Here is a 24,316-nt window from a genome sequence, read left to right on the forward strand (position 1 = left end):
TTTTATAAATTATGACTCCATCGATTGAAATCTCCAGACTCATGAGGCAACTTGTAATTTTGACAATTGATTCCATATAATTTTGAACATAATAGTGGGTGGTCACTAATTTCACCCTAATTATAGTGAGTGCCATTTAAAAAAATTCTAAAATAAAGAAAAAGATTTATAGAACCAAATTCTTTAATATGGAAACAATTTCGGGTAAAACCCCATTTGGATGAAATGAGCTTGAATGCTACATGCGCAGCACCTGCTGCCTACGGTTGATCTTGACAGTTCATTTTGCAAGTGGGTGAAAATCGAAATGGACGATTTCGATTTCCATTTTGCAAGCAGACGAAAGTAAAACGAAGCTTTACCAGAAAAAAAGAGTAAAACAAAGGTCGAGATTTTGATCTCGACATTAAGTTTCTCAAGTGGGTAAAAAGCGAAATGAACGATTGAGATTTTGATCTCGACAGACTATTTTGTAAGTGGATGAAAAACAAAATGAACGATCGAAATTTCGATCTTTGCCATAAACAGGAGTGAGTTGCGCATTAAACTGGAGTTGAACCACATTTAGATGACCGGATTTCATGGAGTTTCCCAATCTCATCATTTGCAGACAAGAGGTTCCCGTCCATTGTGGTGAGGGTGTCAATTCGGTTGGACCCCACAATTAGTAAACTCCTTCAATAGAAAAGACGACAATGAAAGGTGTTTGTTCAGAAACCCCCACCTTATTTATTACTATTTATTCAAAATCAATTATTTAAACCTTATTTCCAAAAATGCCCTTCCACACCACCGTACTATTCATTCAATAACCCTTCTTTCTGGTTGACCAAAAAAATAACCCATTTAACGTGACGTGTAATAAATTCGATAGTAAATAGAAGGAATAAATGATTCCAGCATTGCGGTTACTTGTTCCACGTGGCAAATACCCGTTATTTCCGGGGCTTAATGTCGTTTCCCGCCATTCACAGCTGGATGAAAACGAAATAACGCTATTTGTCGAAAACGCCGATGTGGAAGTGGGCCCATTAGAAGCCATGAAAACTGGGTAACATTAATTATTGATTAATTGATTAACTAAAATAAAAGCAGGACTTAATGGGATTGACAAAAGTATTTAAAAGAATAGATTAGGGTATACTGGTCATTTGACAGAAAAGTTGGAAACTGTGCCACGTATCAATTTCCAGTTTGTCAAAACCAACAAAAAGAAACAGATTGGCAGTTGCTGGCGGTGGGGGAGAAGTTGCCTTCTCCTTGATTCGACATTGCACCTCTGCAACTCTCTCTCTCTCTCTCTCTTTCTCTCACCAGTTCCAGTTTCTCCTCATGTATGATTATTAAAAAAATTTGGTTTTTTTCAATAATTAATTAACAAAGAAGAAGAAGAAGGAGAATAAATGTTTATTTCCTCTAGGAATAAACGATTTGCAGTTACCCATTATACCCCTATTGCTAATCTCAATGCTATCTGTTAAAGTTCTTCCTGGTCTTCTTCCAACCCTTCTCTTCTTCTGTATATAAACAGAAAGGATAGATTTCTATACTCTGACCCCTTCTTTGCATAAAGACTGGAGAATACAGAAGCCTTTCCATTCTGTCTCATCATGCTGAATTGTTAAAGGTACTCTTTCTCTTTCGTTGATTTTGGGTTTCAATTATTTCCTATTTGCGTGTGTGTTCTGGGTTTCTGTTATTTTTTCCGTTTTCAGTTGCAGAGATTGATTACCTTAATTTTTCTGTTATTTTTGAGTAATTTACGCTGTTATTTTGCTAATATGTTTGGTATATCTCTAAAGTTGTGCTTGAATTTCTGTTCTTGATGGATGTCATGTGCCTATAAACTTTGAACTAATTTATAGAGATCCCTGGGTGAAACCGTCAAATTTTTATTGCGTTTCGATGTGGATTGTGGAACAGAAAATTGTGAATTCTTCTTTTGTGTATTGGGTCTAATCGTATCTCTAGACTAGACATCTAAGAAGATGCAAAATTTTCCCTTTTTCCGAGTGTAGGTTCTGGGAACTGTTCTTTGGCGTTATTTGAATCTGTCTGTTGCAATTTTCACCATCGTGGTATTGAATTTGTGATTTGCTTTCATATGCTGGTATTCTTTTGCAGGTTGTTGTTTTCTCTTATACAGAGTTTCCATTGATTTATTACTAGAATTAAGATGCCTGGCATCAATGGAGAGAGGGTGGCCACTGACATGATTAACAATTCTTCACCTCTGAAGGAAAAGGTAGCTCCCAATAGATCCCCGAGGAGTACTTTGAGCCCTGCAAGTCCTCGGACTGAGGCTCTTGATCACCAGTTGGATGGTGCTGTTGATACCTCTATAGAGCAGTTGTATGAGAACATCTGTGAAATGCAGAGCTCTGATCAATCACCGTCAAGGCGTAGCTATGGATCTGATGGCGATGAGTCAAGGATTGATTCGGAGCTGCATCATCTAGTCGGGGGAGATATGGGAGAAGTGGAGATAACACAGGATGAGGAGAAGTTGGACGGTGGTAAAAGTGCTTCAGTTTCTAAGAAGGAAAATGGTTCTGTTGGAAAGAAGTCTGGTGAGTTGGGTAGCACCAAGTCCACTAGTTCCAAGTCTCCTAAATCTGCTTCTTCAGTAAAATCGAAGAAACCCTCTCTATTAAGAGTGGAATCTACTAAATTGAATTCTAAGAGCAAAAAACCAAATAAGCCTCCTACTGACAAGCGTGTTGATAAGAAATCACCGAAACCAAATGCTGGAGCCCTTTCATTGAAGAAACTGAAGGAGTCTGCTTTGGAGGTGTCAAAATCACAGAAGGGAGCTGAGGATGCATCTGAAGCAGGATCGGAGAACCTAGAGCCTGGGCCTCTTCTTCTTCAACGGGCAAGGGACTTGATCTCTTCTGGTGAAAATCCCCGTAAAGCTCTTAAATTTGCTCTTCGTGCGGAGAAATCATTTGAGAAATGTCAAGATGGCAAACCTAGTTTAGACTTGGTTATGACCTTGCATGTCATAGCAGCAATACACTGCAGCTTAGGCCAACACGGCCAAGCAATTCCTATTCTACTGCGCTCAATCAAAATTCCAGTCGTGGAGGAGGGTCATGATCATGCCCTTGCTAAGTTTGCTGGGCACATGCAACTGGGCGATACTTATGCAATGGTAAGTCAGCTCGAGAATTCCTTGATGTGCTACAGAAAAGGTTTAGAGATTCAGAAGCAGGTCCTAGGTGATGTGGATCCAAGGGTTGGTGAGACTTGCCGCTATTTGGCTGAAGCACATGTTCAAGCACTACAGTTTGATGAGGCTGAGAAACTGTGTCAGATGGCTCTTGATATCCACAGGGAGAATGGTCAACCTGCTTCTCTTGAAGAGGCAGCAGACAGGAGGCTTATGGGTCTTATCTGTCAAACAAAAGGTGAACATGAGGCTGCCATTGAGCATTTTGTTTTGGCTAGCATGACTATGGTGGCCAATGGTCAAGAAGCAGAAGTGGCTTCTGTGGATTGCAGCATTGGAGATACCTACCTATCATTGGCTCGGTATGATGAGGCTATTTTTTCATATCAGAAAGCACTTACGGTGTTCAAGTCTACCAAAGGAGAGAATCATCCAGCTGTTGCCTCAGTCCTTGTTCGCCTGGCTGATTTGCATAACAAGATAGGGAAAGTAAAAGAGGCAACATCCTACTGTGAGACAGCTTTAAAGATTTATGGAAAGCCCATTCCAGGAACCCCCCGAGAGGAGATAGCTAGTGGTCTAACAGATGTTTCTGCTATCTATGAGTCTTTGAATGAGCCTGAGCAAGCAGTCAAGTTACTCCAGAAGGCTTTAAAGATTTATGCTGATGCCCCTGGTCAGCAAAGCACGATTGCAGGAATTGAGGCCCAGATGGGAGTCATGTACTATGTGTTGGGGAATTACTCTGAGTCTTACAGCTCTTTCAACAGTGCTATTTCAAAGCTCAGGGCAAGCGGAGAGAAGAAATCAGCTTTCTTTGCTATCGCCCTCAACCAAATGGGACTGGCATGTGTGCAACGTTATGCAATAAACGAGGCTGCAGATCTGTTCGAAGAAGCAAGGAGTATCTTGGAACAAGAATATGGACCATGCCACCCTGATACACTAGGAGTGTACAGCAATCTTGCTGGAACTTATGATGCAATGGGCAGGTGCGTACCTATTTCCTTTAGTGTAACTTTATTATGCTAATTTGCTTATAAATCATGTGTTCAACTTCTCACTCTCTCAGGCTGACTTCTATGTCATCTTACACGGGTTTTCTTTGCCTTTCAATATTTAACCATTTTTATTTAATATCTTGTTTCATTTCCTTCTTTCTAGTAAATGCAACTTTAGTCATTTAAGTAAACTTGTCTAGGCAAGAGCACAGCTGCATCTCTCCTCCTGAATAAAACTAGATAAGCAACTTCATCCCAGAAACAATTTTTGCTAGCTGTCACAGTCAGTGGTGGAAAATGAGTAAAATCCAAGTTGGAAATCCGTACTCAATATGGATATTTATGAGAAATATATATAGCCAAACTTATAGAGATTGACTTTTATTCTTGCCTTGTATTTGCATTTTATGTTTTATTGTCACACTTTATGCAGGTTTGAAGATGCAATTGAGATTCTGGAATATGTTGTTGGGATGAGGGAGGAGAAGCTCGGGACAGCAAATCCTGATGTCGATGATGAGAAGAGAAGGTTAGCAGAGTTGTTAAAAGAAGCTGGCAGGGTTCGGAATAGAAAAGCACGATCACTACAAACCCTCCTCGTAAACAACTCTAATCCTATAAATGAAGATGGCATTATGGTATGATTATGCTGCTGGTGTATCAAGCATGTATGTAAAATAGAATATTTATATAAAAATATATATAAAGAAAAAGAAAAAAAGAAAAAAAAATAGATGAGAGATTAGGTGATGGGTTGTTGATTAGATTCTTGTTGGGGTGGGTGAGTGAATAACAGGAGGGAGGGGATTTTGGTTATATATTTAATTGTACCATTCTTTAGAAGGTTGGTGTATTTGTATTCCATTGATTTAGGGGAACTTGTTGGTCACTATCATTTGTATTCATTATTTAATGGAATATACGAGATTTTCTCATTGTATACTGAACTGCTCCTTATAATATTACAAAATAGTTTAGTATTCCACAGTATTTCAGTTAAGAGTTTGACATGTTACCTTAATTGTGAATTATTATAAGACAGAGCCAGCTGCAAAAGAATTACAAGCCTTCTGTCTTCTTCCTGATTTTGGGGTATTCTACCAATTAGATTCAATGATGAGCTAAAATCTGAATCTATGTAACAGATTGAGGGATCAGAATCGTATAAGCTGTACTGATCAGAGGGGTATAATGACACCAATCCAACCAACACTGACTGATGCCACCAATCTTCTTCAAAGATCAACCAGTAGAAGGTTTCAGGCATAATTGAAGAACTTGGGAGTTCCCCATTGCCCTGGATCCAAGAAGAAAAATATATAGTAGCCAACAGTAGAGGTATACATCGACTGGTGTTCAATAGTAATCAAGGTGGATAGGTCTCAATAGCATTTACTGTTTTTATTTTGAAACAGATCCATCTTATGCAATTGACTTTTCTCCAAAATTGATTCATTGCTTAAGTGAAAGTCCCCACTCTTTCAAGTTTCCAGCTATTGTGGTTGTTGCCTATAATGAATTTTGGGAACCCACATCCTGAAGCTTTTAAGATTCCTACGATACTTTGATCACTCTATTCTGAAATTGGACATACGAAACCCAAAGTTCTACCAGTTCACAAACGTTGAATCCCAACTACTAGATGTCATTTGCAGGGATTTAAAGTAGGCATTTGAATCACATTCTGGTCGAAAATGGGTTCCTTTTTTGCTGGGATTTTATACTCTCAATTTCCAACACCCTCAGTCACTTGTTTATAAGATAAGAAGCAGTGAGCTTAGTCAACAGCTTAGATAACCCATTTGACATTATGATTTACCTCATAATTAACCAAGCTACAAAGTTCAAGGTTTGACAAGTTAGCCTGTCAATGGTGCTGCTGTATAATTAATTTCATGTTCCACATACTGAAAAGGTTACAGAGAAATTTATTGGTGAACATATAAGTGTACCCAGATACTAAGGCCAACATTGCTGCACATTTAGGGATGATTTAGGTGTGCCAAAGCTACACAAATGATAAGGAAACAAAATTGCATTGAATCAACAAATAAAACACTATACTTCCCTCTATTTCAAGCGAAGTGTCCCAGCTCTGAACCTTTCAGAAGGTATGTCAGTTCTCTTTCTTTCTCAATAAATATAATGCTTGTAACAGCCAACGGTTTCATCCAGCCCAATTATCTGGATGAGAAAGTGTAGAACAAAATTTGGGTGGGTATAATGAATAATGGTTCTTCAAGTAGTCAATAATGCTATTGCTTGTGTAGTTGTAGAGTACTCCATGTACCCTTCGCAGGAGAAGGGGGAAATATAATTGTTGGCTGCCTCTTGCTCTCTTCTAAATGGGGGAAATCTAGGACGAAGTGAAGACCACGGCTTTCATGCCTTGCAAGCGCACTGCTCACTACAAGTTTTGCACAACAGAAAAGATTCCTCATCTCACATGCTTCAATCCCTACCATGGTAGGCTCCCAACCTCTTTGAAATAGATACTCTTCCCACTCTGTTTCTAATTCGCCAAGCCTTGACTCTGCAATCTCCAACCGGTTTGTTGACCGCACAATCCCCACATAATCCCACATGATTGATTGTAGTTCCTCCCTCACTTCCCTTGTCCTCCTTGTGATATCTGACAGAACTTTGCTTCCGAGTGAAATAGAAACTGCTGGCCAAGCCCATGCATCCAAAGAACTGAGCTCAAGTTTTAAATTGGTCTTGTGGTCTACCGAAGGCTGCACAGCTCGTTGTGCAAACACAAGTGCCTCAAGCAATGAGTTACTCGCCAATCGGTTTGCACCATGCAACCCTGTGCAAGCAACCTCTCCAGCTACATATAAGCCCTGAACATTTGTCTCCCCATGGAGTCCAGCACGGACTCCCCCACACATGTAATGAGCAGCAGGAACAACTGGGATTGGCTGACTTGTTATGTCTAGCCCAAAGCGGAGGCATTCAGAAGCTATGTTGGGGAAATGAGAAAGAATCTCATCTCTGGGCTCATGGCTTATATCAAGTAGCACATACCTCTCATTACGTTTCTTCAGCTGATCATCTATGCTTCTTGCAACCACATCTCGGGGAGCAAGCTCTCCTCTCTTATCATACAGGGGCATGAACCTTTCCATGCTTAAGTTGTAAAGGATACCTCCATCTCCTCTAACAGCTTCAGTGATGAGAAATGCATTCACACGCTTCTCGCTTGGCTTGACAGGAAGGCCTTCATCAGACAAGGCAGTAGGGTGGAACTGCACGAACCTGAGAAACATAATGAGTTGCAAGGGCAATTTGATATATGAACTGCGGTAATTCAAAATGGATATAGTTTGGTTGCATGGACCAAAAGGTTTGATAGTTAGGTTGGTGACTAAGGAGATCCACTGAAAGCTAAGCAAATTGCAGACTCAATATCAAGGTTGAGACTCATCTTCACACAGGTCAACCCTTATTTGTTTCTATGTCAATAATGACTACACCTAATCTGTCGGCCTTATTGGGATCTTGATCATTCAGAGAATTGAAATTGCATTCATATTCATAATCAATTGACGCTATGGTGTTCACCAATTTGATCTATCAGAAAAGGTGTTAACATTAGCACAATATAATTGTATGGATGGACAAAGAGATTCCAATGCAAGTTGCTGCTCATTTACTTACTCCATATTGGAGATTACAGCTTGAGCTCGATGGGCCATGGCAACTCCATCTCCAGTGGCTACCTGAGAACATATATGTTGGATTTAATAAACCGAAGGTGGAATGATGCAGTAGAACCATCATTGATAATTTTCCCTTTATTACTTAAGATCTACACTTACCAACTATGGACTAGGTTTAAAAAAGAGAAGAAAATAAAATGGAGGGTATCTGTTAACTTTCTGTGCATACAATTGCTCTTTCTTGGTAGACTTTGCTGGAAGCTAATGATGGCAAAAAATAATAACCATGTGGAAACTGAAATACGACCTCAAAATAGGGAGGCATAATTAACTAAAAATTTGAGGGGCCGGGGGGGGAGGGAAAGTAGCACAAAAGATCTACGCACTTTATATTTCTTTTCCTCTACTCTTTCACCTAATTTTTTTTCAATTGTCAAGAAATTATCAAAATGGAATAAAGGCTGTCTGTTTCCTAATGAATGCATTTGGTCCCAGTAGAAAATATGTTCATGCTAGTAAATTTCATGCAGTGCACAATCCAAAGGAAACCCACATATATGTCTGTGCCTCATATCATTTAAACCTTAAAGACTACTAAGAAAAGACTGGGTTCTCAACATTATAAAAGTTAATACAGGTCAGACTTCTCTTTATCCAGAGGAGAATGATGAAGCTCAAATGCATGATTGTTGCAAGAGAGGTTATGTAGGACCTCAAGTTTTTGATCAATTGTAAACTTTTGAGCATTCAAAATATCCTCCTAAATTGAATATTAATAGATAAACTTAGATTTTTGCCCTTTTCAACTGTATAAATGCCCATAGATTGACAGTAAAAGGTGAAATACAGAACAAAATTATTAGTTAAGATTGTCTCAGTTCCTTTTTGAATCACATTATAATCAAACCCATAACAAATTTATCCAATTGTATTCCTTCTGGAGGACAGACTAGAAAACTGGGTAATACCAGTGGATTTGTGGTTTTAGGATAGATATGGCCTGCTCCACCAGATGCAATTAATGTCGCCTTTGAGATAAACCGTACAACCTGAGAATTGTGAGCACAAATGTAGAACCAGAGAACTGCAATCAGTTTATAAAGCTTCAAAGTTATTAACAGAAGGAATTAACAGGAGAGGAAGTAATGTTGACAATCCCAGTAATTTTTACCTCTTGCGTTTCAGTATTCAATGTGTCCACGCCATGGCAGATTGTTTCTGAGCCTTCCTGGAACCAATCAATAAAACAGAAAGTATTCATTGTTTCAGAATCTCTCTTCCTCTTCTTTTGAATGAATTTATTTGATTAATTCTAGGAAATAAAAATCAGATCAAATTGGGGGGAAATACTGATAGTGAACATTAGACTAATTTTTATATCTGCATACATTGATGTGATTAGTGAAAATTAAAGAAAGCTTCTCTCAAGACTAACAAAATGTTTCAAGAATAAAAGGAAAACCACTGATAGGCACAAAACTGATACCGAAAATATTGTGGCACTAAGTACATTAAGCCATGTATTCATGAGATGAGGATCATGGGCAACATCTGACTCTACCTTAGGGGCTTTTCACCTGACACGTTGAAATGATCAATTTTGTCCCCAAAAAGATAAAAATGAAGAGGCTATTATTAAAATGATCCTCCATGCCCCCAAAAAAGAAAAAGGAATAATTATTATTTTATATGTTTTTGATCTGTTGTCAACAATTTATAATAATTTATTCTTTGGCCAAATGAAAGAGGGATCAAATTGTGCAATATCTGTACGTTTTTATCAAAGGAGATCTCAATTCCAGGCTGTGATCGATGCATCCTGACACCCCCTTGCATGTGCATTTTGTGTAGGCTGTGCAGTATAAAATTGATAGCCCACCCACATAGTCCACCAATTTGTGTCCTAGATATTTTTTGGGAAACAATGTGTTGATATAGCATAAAATGACACATCAAAATGAATGGAACTTATTCTGGTATATTGGAGAGAAACTATGTCCTAGAGACAAGATATCTGCTCCAGCAAGCACAGTAAAATGAGGTTTAAAAACATGTTGTAGCGTGGGGAGAGACCTGAGATGTCAGCAAATCAATGGCAAAATGGTGCTCAAACATAAAGATGTTAGGATCATCAAGAACTTCTTTCAATAATGCCCGTTCAATCTCTCTCCCAGTCATATCTGCTGCATGGACAATTCTACGGTGAGAGTGGCCTCCTTCCCTTGCTAGATGCAAATTCCCATCATCTCCATGGTCAAACGATGCACCCATGGAAATCAGCTCTCTAACTCTATCAGGACCTTCTGTGCATACCACCTGGATAAAGAAACTGAACATAAGAAAGCCTTCAATCATGCAATGAGGGAAATTGATGATTTTTAAAACAATTAACCCTTCAGAAATGAGCATTAACTCATAGGGCCTGCTTTTTTTCTTTTTTTTTTCTCCTGTAAAAGGAATGTATTTGATTATAGAAACAAGAGTAATGATCAGTAAAAGTAGGCAAGTAATATGACAAAAAATATGCCACCAGACTAATTCCATCATCTCAGTTTGACAATTATGTATAAGACAAATTATTACTTGATGGATTAACCATATATCTCTGGAAATTTATGTAATCCTAAAGGAAGATTTTATAAGATAGCAGAACAACCAGGAACACCATACAGAGAAAATGTTTCAAGTTTAATTCAAAACAGAGCGAATACAGTGATCATTAAACACACCCCACTCCAGGAAATCAGCAAAACAGCCAAACCTCCAGCTGAAAACTGTAAGTCAATGTAAGAAAAACACCATGTGAGTGGAATTCAGACAATGTAAAAAGTCCTTAACAGCTATACCTCTAGCTGGTGAATCAACTAATAACTCTCAATATCGATCTCCACATAGGAATAAGAAATCTAGGTAAAGGGAGAGACCTACCCAACTAAAAGATGTGTCCAATGCTAATTAGCCAAGGACTGCTACAGAGAAGAACATTGGATGACCAGGAAACTATTAGTACACAGAGTTGCATTATTAAGATGGCGAAGCTGATATGGATTAGCAGCAGAAGAAAGAAAAATGAATCCAAAACAAGTGCAAAGGGAAGAGGAGCCATCTGTGAGGAGATAAAATAAGGGAGTAATAATTGGGAAGATCTAAAGAGGATCGCTTAATGTGAGTGTGACTCCCACCCCAAAAAAAAAATTCTTTTTTGGCACATATGATATATATTAGATCTGATAGGTTCAGCAGTTCCATAAGTCAGGAAATACATAAAAAATGATGAAACCCAATTTAATGCATGGTGGTGAAAAGATAAGTAAAAAGCAATAGGCTTACCCTCACTGTCTCCTCATCACACAAATATGCCCCTGCCACAATAGTATCTCGCATGTGATTTTCTACAGAATCCGAAGGGCACAAAACAGCACTAACACCTCCTTGTGCATAGTTTGTGTTGCATTCATGAGGCTCAGCCTTTGTGATCACTGCTACAGACCCATGTTTTGAAACTTCAAGAGCATACCGAAGGCCAGCAACTCCACTGCCAATGACGGCAAAGTCAAAATACCTGGTATTATCGTCTCTCAAGCATGATAGAGTAACGGCTCTGAAATGGGTCCTCTTCTCACTTGTATGAACTTGGGAAAAGTTATGCCCACAGATGTGCATTAACTTGGATATTCCAGCTGACCTGTCACATAATAGGTAATGTCATAAGTTCACAGTTGACAGCAATTTAGAATTGTATCTGAACTGAGGACAACTTTGATAACAACAGATAGAAGCAATATTGTCATACTAAATTTTCTAAGTTTATCTGAAATCTTTCTTTTACAACATGCCTAACTTGTAGACTGGGCATTGGAACTGACTTTCCATAAAACAAGAGATCAATAACATAAGTTCAGAAACTTTGTCACAGATACCCAAGTTTGAGGGGATCTTATCAAAAAAATAAAGTTTGAAGGGGAGGGTTTTACAGGTGACAGACATGAAAGTAGAGTGGTTCTAAGGGAAACTGCACATGGCTCTATTTTTAACAAAAGACAACATTCAGTGGCACCCAAGCCCTCGAATTCCCTTCATAGGGTAGAAAACTCTCCCCCCCCCCCCCACCCACCAATTAAAAAAAAAAAAAAGAAGAAGAAGAAGAAGGAACACAACTAACAAATCAGAATATAATTTTGTTTGATGTTACCAAGCAAACATGTGAAAAGTTACTCATGTCAAGATCCTCATGGAACGTGTACCTGAAAAGCTCTTTATTTATAAATCTCCTGAAGGTTACACTAGGCACACAGGAAGATTGTCTAAAGCCTTGATCCTTGAATGATTTCACACTAAAATGCAAGTGCCCCCTTCCTGTTGCCAGATTAGTTGTCATCGCTGTTCTTCTGTTAAGACAGTGAAAACTGAATGATGAGAAGATATATTTCAATACCAATTTTTCTGTATTAGACAGGATTTTTCCTTTGAAGATTGCAAACAAAATGGAAGGAACTTGAACATCACATGCAATCTCAACAATAAATTAAAACAAAGTATTCCAATCTCTGCCTTTGTCTACGTAATCTACCTAAGTTTAGTAACAGCTAACTTCTGACCCGGTTGCCCACACCGAAAAAGAAAACCATGTGATGGGGGAAGAAATGAAGCACCAATAATGGCAATGGAGCACCTTGTTTAAACATCACTGTCCAACGTGGATCTTTTTGAGCCATCTTTGTCCGTTTAACTTTTTATATTATGTCAATTTTTGAATGTCTTATGAATCTTACATGTTTTATTAGTTTTCAAAAGTCAACTTCTAGTTTGTCATGAGAGAGAGCGTGTCAATGCATATTATACTAATTTTTTGAAATCTAATCAACTAGTAATTATGTTGTGAAAACATGGGTGTTGCATGAGTTTGTTGTATTATTCTAATAACCAATATTATACAGAACAACTGAAACTAATCACTATTTGGAAGGTACCAGTAGTTAGTTGATGTGCAGGGGTAGCTTAGTTGGCCTCTTTATTGGAGGATTATATCATGTTGACCATCTTATCTTAGAGGACCCATTACATCAACAACAAGAAGCTCCAGAAACCCAAGTCAAGATACACATGAAAAAAAAATATGGAAGCTGCACCAGGAAGCGATGCTAGATACAAAACCCAAATCCAGAAAAAAGATTTTTAAAAAAATCCAAAATTCATTTGAAAGGTATGCACAAAAGACAAAAAATACAGAAATCAACATCATCAGAGCATGAAATTCAAAGATAAGACCAATATATGATCTGGGTTTCAACTTTCAAATTGAAACTCACTAGGTGATGAATATCCGCGTGAAAGACAAAAACCCAAATCCAGAACTCACTGAAACATTGAAACAAACACCAAGAGCCCTGAAAACTTACGGCTTCCAGCTATGGTATCAAGTGCCTTCCAGGTACCCAATCTGGTTCCACCGCCTTTGGGGTTCTAAAAATACAGCGGAGACAGATTCGCGACCGTAGTATCCGTCTTTCTAAATTCCATGATTTTCAGTTCAAATTCAATGGAGGGAATTAAATAATTCGGGGACGCCACAGATGACTTTGCTCTTCTTGGCAGCTCTATTGGATAGAGAAACGTCGCCGAAGTTCGTTCCATCCTTTTTATGCGTTTGTGGGCTGTACACTTTCCCAAAATTTCTCCAACCGTGAACGATTTGGCTTTTGACTGGGACTTGGGAATAAAACTCATGTTAGTTCGTCAAAATAGTTAACAATATCACGCAAAGTTACAAAATTCCATCTCAAAATCTTTCCCTTTCTCGCTTTCTCCTTCAAAATTTTGGGTAAGATTTTATCTTTCAAAAAGGACACCAATTTTTCCTCTCCCTTGTTTCTAATATATTAATCTTTCAAGAGCTACTTATACTTTCCCTCCAAATGGATATTCCAAGGATGCCACCATGGATCTACATAATACATTAATACCACTCTTTCTACTCTAATCTAAAATTATGGGGAAATTTTGAGCACCACTTCCAGAGTTACCCTAATTTAATGTTACAAATTATTCAATTTATCAAAGCTATAAGCCTATAACCCTCTCTCCCACACACACGCAATATCTGATTGCAAATCAACTTCCTTCTCCAAGCTGGACTCTAGCATTCTATAGTTTCTCGTGGAATATCTGATTGCAAAATCAATTTCCTTTTAAAATACAAGCCAGACTACTATTCTCTTAAATTCTCTAAAATTCTACCAATTTCCATTATAGTCTCACCTCTCATCAAATATCTTCTTCTCCTTCTTTTTATGTTTTAATGTAAAAAAGCTACCTCTCTCTAATGATGTAGTCGAGGTATGAGTAAGAAAAAAAAGATAAAAAAAAAAAAAAAGGAGAGACATTTGTTGATCAACGTATCTATGCTGTTGGGGTATTCATGGACATTGGAACCAAATTAGCCAGTGGGCAAAAACCCTCTTTAAATTTTTGTTGAAGTCAATAAAACAACCAATGCAAGGTTGGTAGAGTAGTAGAGATCCATGCTTCTCAGTGGAGAAGTCATGGTTCGACCCTTGTAGACAAAGTCTCCTCCCCTGAGGATGTAATCAAGGTGCACGCAAGCTAACTCAGATAAACATCAACTTTTAAAAATAATAATAATAACCAAATAGTGGGTGGACCTTTAAATGTATGGTGATAAGGTGTAAATATAGCATTATGCAATCCATTAAAAGTAGAAGAACCAAATTCTAAAAGTACAATCACCGTTCTCCACTCAAACATCAAGCGATAAAGCCTCTAGTGTAGGTTAGTGAAGTGGATCTATATAGACACTTTTCTCCACTCAAACATCAAGAGAAAAGCCCTCAGTTTAGGGTGGTGGAGTGGATATCTTGAATTTGAAAGAGCCTTTAACAACAATTAGTAGTTTGTCCTATTATATTTTTTTATTTTATTTTATTTTATTTTATTTTATTTATTTTTTTTTGTAAACAACACTTCATTCAGAGAACTAAAAAAAATACAAACACACCTACATGAGTACACAAGGTTTGAACCGAACTAAGAAACGGCAAATGACCAAACTGTCGTACATGCAATAGGTAAGGTCAGCTAGGGTAAAGATTGAGTCAAGCCCAAAATGGATCACGTCCACAAATCCTTAGAACAAAAATACCAAAAAAACACCAACACCCTCATAAGGGGACATACAACACGCCTCAAGGACATGATATCCAAAACTAAGGTTTTGGCCCTTTGGGAATGACAAAGAACTTGTAGCCTAGTATATACTTAAAGTATATAGCTTTCCAAATTAAGTTCATTAATTTAGAATTGGAGACCTAACGTCTAAGATTTCATCCTCAACTCCTTACCATGCATGAGAGACCATATTCATTTTTAAGAGATCTGTAAAGGAATAAAGACTAGATAACAAAATGGGGTAAGGCAAGACTAATTGCTTACTAGCCCACTTTGGTGGAGTCAAAGTCATCTCCTTGCTAGGGGATGTGCTATTTTCACTTTTCTTTACTATACAATAAGAGTAAGACTTATGTGAGACCTACCACCTCTGATTCATTTTGCCATTACTCAGATGTGGATCTTACCTTTATTTTATAGTGGAGAAGTGCGAGGGGGGCACAAACCTCTAACTTGATGGGTTGAGGATCTAGACTCCACTTTTGTAATTGTTGCTATTAGTTATGACATAATAACAGTACCCTTGTACCTATATACTTTATACCGAGAAATCTTGGTACTTGTATGCTTTTCATTCTTCATTTTTAGGAGGTAACTACTTTATATACAAAGCATGCTTTTGGCTTCAAAGTGATTCAATAACTGTATACTATGAGGCGTTGGTCATTGTTAACCCTTTTGGGATTGGATATACCATTAATTGACATTGAAAATGAAAGATTGAATTACAAATGCATTACTTGGATTTGCAAACTATTACAAATTATGCTCCCACAAGTTTTTGTTATTATAGATGTCTCCTTCTACCAAACGTGGTTTGTTAAAAAAAATAAATAAATTATATATTTGCCTTATTCAAAATCTTCCCATACCTAAGGAAAAAATGGAAAAAAATACCTTAAGATAACTTAACTATATGCCATTTTGTTTTTTTACCATATTTCTTACAGAGTAAAGGAATACATAAATTTGAAATTACAATAGATGTTGAGTCAATGTTAACCTCATCATTTTAATAATATATAATTTGAAACATAAGAAAGGTAAATATAAAGCAAAAAAAATGAAAACATAATTATGGTACTCCACAAACCTTTGGAGATGAAATCCTTTTCCTCTTGAATTTCTCTTTTTACCTATATTTTTACCTAGCAAAGATATCAAACACCTCTATTTTCTTAATTTTTTTTTTAGTTAAATTATATTTTTACTATTAAAAAATTATTTTAGACCCCAAATTACTCTTAACTAAAAAAATGGTTTAGATTAAACCTTAAATTACCCTTAATTATCATAGTAATTCAAACCCTACATTACATTTAATTAATACATTGTTAAAATCCTAAAATATAGTTAATTACCTTAGTAATTAAAACCCTAAATTACTGTGGATTTTTTCTTAAAATCCCAAACACCCCATATTATTTAACCTAGATACTTATTTCCAATAAAAAAAAGAAAACAATTAATTAAAAAATATAAATGTCTTTCTTATATAATTTGTTTTCAAATGAAAGAAAAATGTATGTATTAAAGAACACACGGTTAGTTTAGGGCTTGTTTGGTTACATGAGTTTGGAGATTTTAATATCTAGAGATTTCAAATCTATGGAGTTATAATTTATAAAATTAGATGTTTGGTTGTGGAATGAAATATGTGGATTTATCCTAAAAAACTATTTGATCGACGTGATTTTTGTGAATGTGCAAATGTATAGTTTTTTTTGAAATCTCTGAATTTCACCCCTTACCCATAAATCTTCAGATTCACGTTTTTAGTGTAAAAAGGTGAATCTCTAGATTTCACGAATTTAGAGATTTTTACAACTAAACGGGTATAATTATCAGATTCATGAATCCTCTGAATTCATGTAACCAAACAGGCCTTTAAAGATTGTAAAAGTAAGATTAATTGAGGATAATTTAGAATTTTATCTAAGTTAGTGATTAATTGTATTTAGGAGTTAAACTAAAATATTTTGTTAGGTAAGGGTAATTTAGGTAGGCAGTAAATAATATTATCCAACTAAGAGTGAGTCTAAGTGTCATTTGGTCAACCAAGAAGAAGGCAAATGTGTAAGTGCGAAATGGTATTTGCCCAAAATTAAGATGGTATCGCTGAAGTGGAAAATATGGTAAATTTGCAAAATGCAAGTGCCCTAGATGTATATACCATGAATGGTGGGCAAAAAGCTGTAATTTACGCAACTTTAATAAATGGAACATGCGCAATTTGAACATGTCATGGAGCAGAAGAGAGAAAGGCGGGTAAGGGCATTTTTTCAGATCATCCCCACCTCAGACCTCGGTTTCATCTGATATGGATTCTCAAGTGCCAAGATAAGCTCTGTACTCTTTTTCTTGCTGATCGAATTAAGCTGCTGCTGCAAACCTTACAATCGCAGAGACAAAGCGAGAAAGAGAGAGAGAGAATGGGGAATCTCCTGGCGTATTTTCTGAGCAAGGACGAACCACCGCCTCCAATGGTTTTGGTTCCGCCTCTGTTTGATTTCCCTCCTTTGGCTTCACGGACCAGGTGATCGCGAAAATCTATTCACCTCTTTTTTTTTCTTTGTTTTCTTTATTTATCTCTCCGGGCAGGTGTTTCTGCCGATTTCATTTGGAAAACAGCAATTGGTCAGAAACGAATGTAGCTTCACTGATATCAATCAGGGTGAATCTTTAGTAGACCTAATTCGCTACAAATTGCTTTATGAATGAATCTGTACACTTGAGCAGACTATAAGCGTACCTTAATCAGTCCCTAATACATTGTTTATTTTTGTTATCCAAGCAATGTATGTATTTCAATTGGTCATCGGCTAATATTTACACTTACTGGACAGTCTTCACCATCCCTAATATATAGTTTATTTTGGTTGTCCAACCAGTCTATATATTTCGATTGGTCAGCCTCTAAAATTTGCACTTACTGGACATTTTTCTCAATTCCTTCTTTTAATTTTATGATAGATGCTGGCGTGGTGCCTGGAAACAATAGAAACAGTAAATTTTCCATTTTGTCATTAATCAAATCGTGCAAATTTCATAAATTATTAGATTGATCAGAGCTGGAACTAAACAATTGGTCCCGTTATGTTGCTCGAATGCCTTGTGACAACACACGCCACCATTTTTCAAGTAATCTGTTATAAGGAGAAACCGACCATTTTACCCATGTGAGACTTTCCATAGTTTTTCTTTGTTATAGGATACAAGTTCTCATTGTTTGTTGTCGCTGAATTTTTTTAACTATGCAGGATGTTAGAATCATCATATGACTTGTTATTCGGAAAGCTTGCATTGAAATGCCTTTTCGAGGACTACTTTGAACAAGCGGAGCATTTTAGCACGAGAATTATGTTGAAGCCAATTGAGGACCGTAGCGTCGATCTTATTGCAACTGTATCCATCAATCTTATAGTTATTTTTTTAAAACTAGTCAACGTTGTCCAGTGTCTACTGTTTGCTATCTAATGCTGACTTTGAATCCATCTATAGTGTGTCTTCATTTGTTGTTGACAATGGGTCTGCTTTTATTTATTAGTTTTATTAGTTTCATGGTGATTCATTCTATCCTCCCTGGCCAATTAACAAACAAAATAGAGAGGAAATCCACACATTGGCCTTTGCATGGGACATTCTTCTATCTTTTGTTGATATTTTGCTCATTCTATTCTTCGGTCCTTCCTCAGCGTAATACAACAATAACAACAACAACTCAGAGTTATCCCAAGTATATAGGGCTGGTTACATGGATCCTGAGTGCATATACTTCCATAACACCATATAGAAGCACTGAATTTTTTTTTGGTGAAGTATAGAAGCGCTGAACAAAACTAAGGAAAGTTCAAGCGTCCAATCCCCCATCCCCCCCCCCCCCAAAAAAAATTTATACTTAGCAAAAGTATGGTATCAGCTTCATTCAAGGTCAATTAATAAGCTTTATTCTTTGATTTAATCATCCAAAAAAAAAAAGCTTTATTCTTTGCGCTCCTTATCAAATAGTTTGGATTTTGTTTCACTCTTCTTCTTTTATATTAAATAGAGAGCTTGAGTAGTCAGATAATAAGTCATCTGGGGGATGTTTGTTATGATTGGAGTAGTACGTAAAACTTATGAAGGAACTCCTTTTGTCTTTCTTTTATTGTGTCTCTATTTTTGGTATCAGGGTAAGATCCCATTAGTCGATTCTTAGGCTATGTTTGGAAGCCAAGAAAAGAAAAGAACAGGAAAAATATAGTGAGACCAGAAACATGAGAACACAATCATTGGTTTATTCATCTATCTCTCGCCTTGGATTCATTCTCTTTCCCCCTCTCTCTCTCTCTTTCTCTCTATTACAATTATCCTTTTCTTTTCTTGGCTTCCAAACATAGCCCTAATCCCTAAGGTTATTTTTTTTTCCAGTTATTATTTTGTTGTTACTGTTAGCGGGTTAAGATCCTTTGAGTTGATTATTCTGTGTTGCCCCTAACCTGAGTCTTCCTCTCCCCTCCAAGCTTAGCTCCCCCTCTTGTATTCATTTCTTGCCAACCTTTCACCCAGCCCTTCCCTTAAGTATAGCCAAAATCATGTGGGTGCTCCCAAATGATCCCCTGCCACTTGTCCCTGTCCCCGACATGGTCATTTGGGTTTGATACCCAGCAGCCCCTTTATCCACCTGCGGTATACCCCTCAATATTGGCATCTTAACAGAATCAAAGCTCGAGAAGTTTCCACCATGAAGATATATTCTTCTTAACCTGTTCAGGTTTCAGGTCCACTTGACCATAATGATAAAGAGAACATTTTGGGAAATGCTATGTTTCGATGGCAAAGGTATGGAGAATTTTCATCAGATAAAACAATTTTGCAGTTTAATAACATTTAATGATGAATTCAGTGATTTCTATGTTGTTTCCTTGTGTTGGCAGGGATGTTGATGATCCTCATACGTTCATGGACCTCTTTGTTTCAACTTCTCAACCGTAAGTGAACAATTTATGAAGTTGAGATATCTTATATTATTTTATGTAAAATTCAGGATCCTCTTCTGCTTTGCCAGAAAGACAATCCTTTCTGTTACTACTTTTTGGTGTTATTTTTGACATTTTATGTGCATCTTCTTACTTAGGATTTTGCGCATGAGATCATGTGCTTATTATCCTAAATATGGATTCGGTGCTTTTGGCATTTTTCCATTGTTAATAAACAAAAGGTATCTCTACTTTTCTCTGAGGCTTGGTGATCCTACATTATGTCATAGTTTCTGAGATTTAGCTTGTATATATATTATTTTCTCTGAGTGAATTTCTCATTCAGGGCATGTCCAGAAGATTATGGTGTTACAGGCTTGAGATATGGGTCAGAAAAATTATCTGTTGGAGCTACAGTGATCCCCTTCTCCTGTAAGTGGCTGTTGTTGCCCTCAATCGAGTTTGATCTTCTCATTCTTTTTCCTTGATCTCATTGGATCTGTATGCCAAGTTAATTTGTTTCTTGTCACCCAGTGCTAAATCATTGTTTAAGGTGATCCAACCCATCTGTTTGGGAACAGTTGGGTTTGTCCTAGACCTTCCTGACCTCAACACATTTTTCCATAGTGATTGTTAGGACTCAAGGTCCTGCAGATGATAGTTGGTAAACAAAGAAGGTTATTTTCTGTTTAGTCGAATCACTTTTTAGCTTATAAGTTTCATTCTGCTTATTATCACCATAGGAATATGAGAGGGGAGTATAGTGAGGTGGGAAAAGGAGAGGGAGGGTAGATGGAGAGTATTAATCCTTCAGCATATTTATAGAGTTCCCTGAGATATTATTGGTTGAACAGTTTCATATTTTGGGAGCCTTTGCTGAGGAAAGGAATCAGCGTTCGCAGTATAACATGGTTCTGTTTGTCATAGAAGATTTAGTTGCTTGCAAACTTTGCTTCTGGCCTAAGGGTTACATTAACATGTTACTTAGCTTGCATTAGTGGTGAAATGCCATCATTGCAACAGCAGCCGCTGAATCATACAGTTGTTAGTTCACGGGGATTGTAGATATCTAATTGATGCAGAATTGAAGACATAGTTACGAAAGAAGAAGCCCATTGGGTCAGGCCCATCAAAGGCCTAAAGTTGTCACTTGAATCAGCCCATGGTTTTCATGGGCTAAGGCTGTTTTAGTGGGTTAAAGTTAGCCCACATATGTTGAACCTCATAGCCTAGACCTAAGCCTAAGTCTAGTTGTTGGAAAGTCAATAAAAGGGGCTTTGGTTTGAAAATAAGAGAACTCATTGTCAAAGGAGTTCTCCTTTGTCAAGAGTTAGGTAGTAGTTGAGTTATTAATAGGTAGGTGGTGTTAGCTAGTGGTTGGATGTTGCCATTAGTGTTTATGTCTCTTTAGAATGCTATATAAAGAGACTTATGTAAGTGGTGAAGACAACTTGTGAAATGAAATCAAATTGCTTGCTAGCATTCCTCCTCTTGGAGAACCCTTGTGTTTGATCAAGGTAGATTGGTGTTCGATCCAATCGATCCACCTTGCGGTGAGAAGCCCGGGTGTTACATGTTACTTTGTTGTCCTTATTGTTCTCTTAATTCTCTTATATTGTTCCATCCATTCTTCTTTATAGCATATTGCTGTTTTGAAAACCTAGTTAGTCCTTGTTCTTAAACCAATATCCTTGTTCTACCACTTCGGTTTTCAGCCTTCCATTATATCTGAATTTTATCTATCTTAAGTCTATCAAATCTGAAGTTGATTCCTTGTGAAAGGTCCTATTTGGCTACTGTTTTGATCATTCAAATACAGTTCTACATTATTTGGTATCAGAGCCATGACAGGGAGTGAAAATTCTGGACCATCCAGTCCAACTAATCCTATGGCAGCAATGATGGAGATGGTTCAACAACTGAGCAACCAAATCACTGCGAACCAGAAGCAAATGGACGAGAGGTTCTCAGAAATGGAGGCCAGAGTTGCTGCCTCTACTCATGTTCCTCACCCTCCACTTGGTGAAGAATTCCATCCAGCTCATTCTGTAGCCAATTTTCCTGCTCGAAGAAATATGGGGAGAGGACCCCAAAGGATTCCAGTTGTGCAACCAACTTTTGAGGAGCACCTACGAAGTTATTTTGCTGGAGAACAACCTACATTCAATAAGCATGTTGGTGACTCTCACAGAGTTAAGCTTGAACTCAAAGAATACTCGGGTAAGCATGATCCTTAAATCTTTTATGATTGGTTGGCAGCGTTGGATGACTATTTTGATTGGTATGAACTCTCGGAGGTACGAAAGATGAAGTTAGCACGTACCAAGCTAGTTGGAGCTGCACGTGAATGGTGGAGAACTCGCGAATATGAATTGGAAGATCGTGGTATAGCTCCTACTACGTGGGAGGAAATGAAGGAAGAACTGAGAGAAAAGTACTTGTCATCTACTTTTCGATTGCGACTACAAGACAAGTTAAATTCTCTTCGCCAAGGGAACTTGTTAGTTACAGAATATATGGAACAATTTGACTCTCTTTCTTCTCGTACAGGAATTCGAGAGAGGGAGATCCAAATCTTGTCACGCTTCAGATTGGGTTTACGGCCTGAAATCAATAGGGCCATTGGCGTTGTGGATGTAGAGAACGTGCGGGATTGTTTTGAAAAGGCCCTACGTGCGGAAGAATTATTGGCATCCAACAACAAAAGGTTTGGATACCAAGCCGGGGAGGCTAGGCGAAATTTTCCAGCACCAAAACCTACAACAACAACCCCTACTCAACCCACATTTCCTACCCGACAAGATAAGGGCAAGGCTCCTATGACTAGTGGCAGCCAAGCCCAATGTTTTCACTGTCAAGAGGTTGGACATTATGCTAAGTATTGCCCACATCGTCAAAAGATTAATGCTTGTTCTTTGAGATAGAAAAGTCAGCAGAGGAAGAAGATCCTGATCTATTCCCATACCCGCTCGATGATGGCGACTATGACGGAGCTGCATATGATGAGGATGATGCTAATAGAGGTGATGCTTATGGCATTCATATAGTAAGCCGCATCTTGGTGGCTGAAACCAAAGGAGAGGACTGGCGGCGCAATTGTATCTTCTACAGCCGTATGAAGTCCAGAGATAATACCGCTTTGGTGATAGTTGACCGTGGGAGCTGTGTCAACGTTACTTCAGACACCTTTGCGAAGAAAGAAAACTTGAAGGTGGAGAAGCAACCTCAACCATATCGGGTATCCTTGCTGAATGGGAATACTCTGGAGGTAAATCAACGGTGTTTCGTACCACTGAAGCTCCATCGATATGAGGAAGAGGTATGGTGTGATGTAATCCCTATGCATCTTACTGATGTTCTGTTTGGTCGACCTTGGATGTATGATAATGATGTTATGGTCGGGGGGAAGAAAAATCAATGTGTATTCAAGTTCAAAGGACTTCACACTGTCCTCCACCCAGTCAATGTCCCAGCTGAAATATGTCAACGGAGGTCCTTGAGGACCAACCAAAAGGGGACCAATGAAGCACAAAAGTTGTTGTCCATACCGCAAAAGAAGCTGTTGGTTGTTCCTCACAAGGAGTTCATTCACACTAGCCATGATACAGGGCTGGTATTGGCTCTTGTTACAAGGGTAGTCACGCCTCCACCTGAGGCGACATTCCCTCCACCCATCAAAGAGTTACTTTCTGATTTTTCTGATGTGGTTCCTGATGAGTTGCCTAATGAGCTACCTCCTATGCGCGATATTCAACATGTCATTGATTTGGTACCGGGTTCGGTGTTACCAAACCTACCGCCAGGCTTATCGCTTATGAGCCAAGGCACAGAGAGCACAATGAACTCAAAAGACACAGGAGAAAATGAGTTGCTACATGAAAAGGATTCATTCGGAGAGCTTAAGTCCATCGTGGAGGTGATCTTTGACCAACAGATTACTAACTCCAAAGATGGATGGCTCATGGCAGCATGTGTGTGGACAAAGGGTGGCCGGCGCATGTGTGTGGAGAGCAATCAACAAGATTACGATCAAGTATAGGTTTCCTATACCGCGGCTTGATGACATGTTGGACATGCTATCCGGGGCTAAGATCTTTTCTAAATTAGATCTTAGAAGTGGCTATCATCAGATTTGTATTTGGCCTGGAGATGAGTGGAAGACTGCCTTCAAGACCAAGGATGGACTATTCGAATGGAAAGTCATGCCTTTTGGTCTGACGAATGCACCTAGTACATTTATGAGGGTGATGACACAGGTACTCCGTCCTTTTATTGGTCGATTTTTGGTCGTATACTTTGATGATATATTGATCTACAACAAGCATCCAGATGATCACA

General features: G+C 37.9%; 3 protein-coding genes across 4 annotated transcripts in view; 2 read left to right on the forward strand and 1 right to left on the reverse strand.

Annotated features, from left to right (window-relative positions):
• Positions 1–1,247: 1,247 nt before the first annotated feature.
• LOC149007005 (protein KINESIN LIGHT CHAIN-RELATED 2-like) lies at positions 1,248–5,099 on the forward strand. 2 transcript variants are annotated; one of them, XM_089164669.1, is made up of 3 exons: positions 1,248–1,627; positions 2,170–4,164; positions 4,607–5,099. In XM_089164669.1, the coding sequence occupies exons 2-3, from the start codon at positions 2,177–2,179 to the stop codon at positions 4,815–4,817; spliced, it is 2,199 nt and encodes a 732-aa protein (XP_089020795.1). In that variant the 5' UTR covers positions 1,248–1,627; positions 2,170–2,176; the 3' UTR covers positions 4,818–5,099. The 2 variants fall into 2 exon arrangements, with proteins under 2 accessions (XP_089020795.1, XP_089020793.1); XM_089164667.1 differs by having other exon boundaries at positions 2,125–4,164; positions 4,607–5,098.
• Positions 5,100–5,706: 607 nt separating this feature from the next.
• AO (L-aspartate oxidase) lies at positions 5,707–13,710 on the reverse strand. Its single transcript, XM_089164670.1, has 8 exons — positions 13,235–13,710; positions 12,080–12,223; positions 11,166–11,520; positions 9,909–10,151; positions 9,007–9,063; positions 8,804–8,884; positions 7,834–7,895; positions 5,707–7,431 (listed from the first exon to the last, which is right to left on the reverse strand). Exons 2-8 carry the CDS (start codon positions 12,211–12,213, stop codon positions 6,429–6,431), a joined length of 1,935 nt encoding a protein of 644 aa, XP_089020796.1. The 5' UTR covers positions 12,214–12,223; positions 13,235–13,710; the 3' UTR covers positions 5,707–6,428.
• Positions 13,711–17,279: 3,569 nt separating this feature from the next.
• LOC149007007 (uncharacterized) overlaps positions 17,280–24,316 on the forward strand; it is a 29,123-nt gene continuing 22,086 nt past the window's right edge. Inside the window, exons 1-6 of the mRNA XM_089164905.1 lie at positions 17,280–17,556; positions 18,281–18,425; positions 19,774–19,841; positions 19,937–19,990; positions 20,137–20,220; positions 20,325–20,410. Coding sequence (XP_089021031.1) covers positions 17,453–17,556; positions 18,281–18,425; positions 19,774–19,841; positions 19,937–19,990; positions 20,137–20,220; positions 20,325–20,410 — 541 coding nt within the window. The 5' untranslated portion in view covers positions 17,280–17,452. The remainder of the gene's footprint in view (positions 17,557–18,280; positions 18,426–19,773; positions 19,842–19,936; positions 19,991–20,136; positions 20,221–20,324; positions 20,411–24,316) is intronic.

Source organism: Hakea prostrata, chromosome 8, assembly GCF_041222555.1.
Source record: "Hakea prostrata isolate BN-2017 chromosome 8, UWA_Hpros_2, whole genome shotgun sequence".
Lineage (NCBI taxonomy): Eukaryota > Viridiplantae > Streptophyta > Magnoliopsida > Proteales > Proteaceae > Hakea > Hakea prostrata.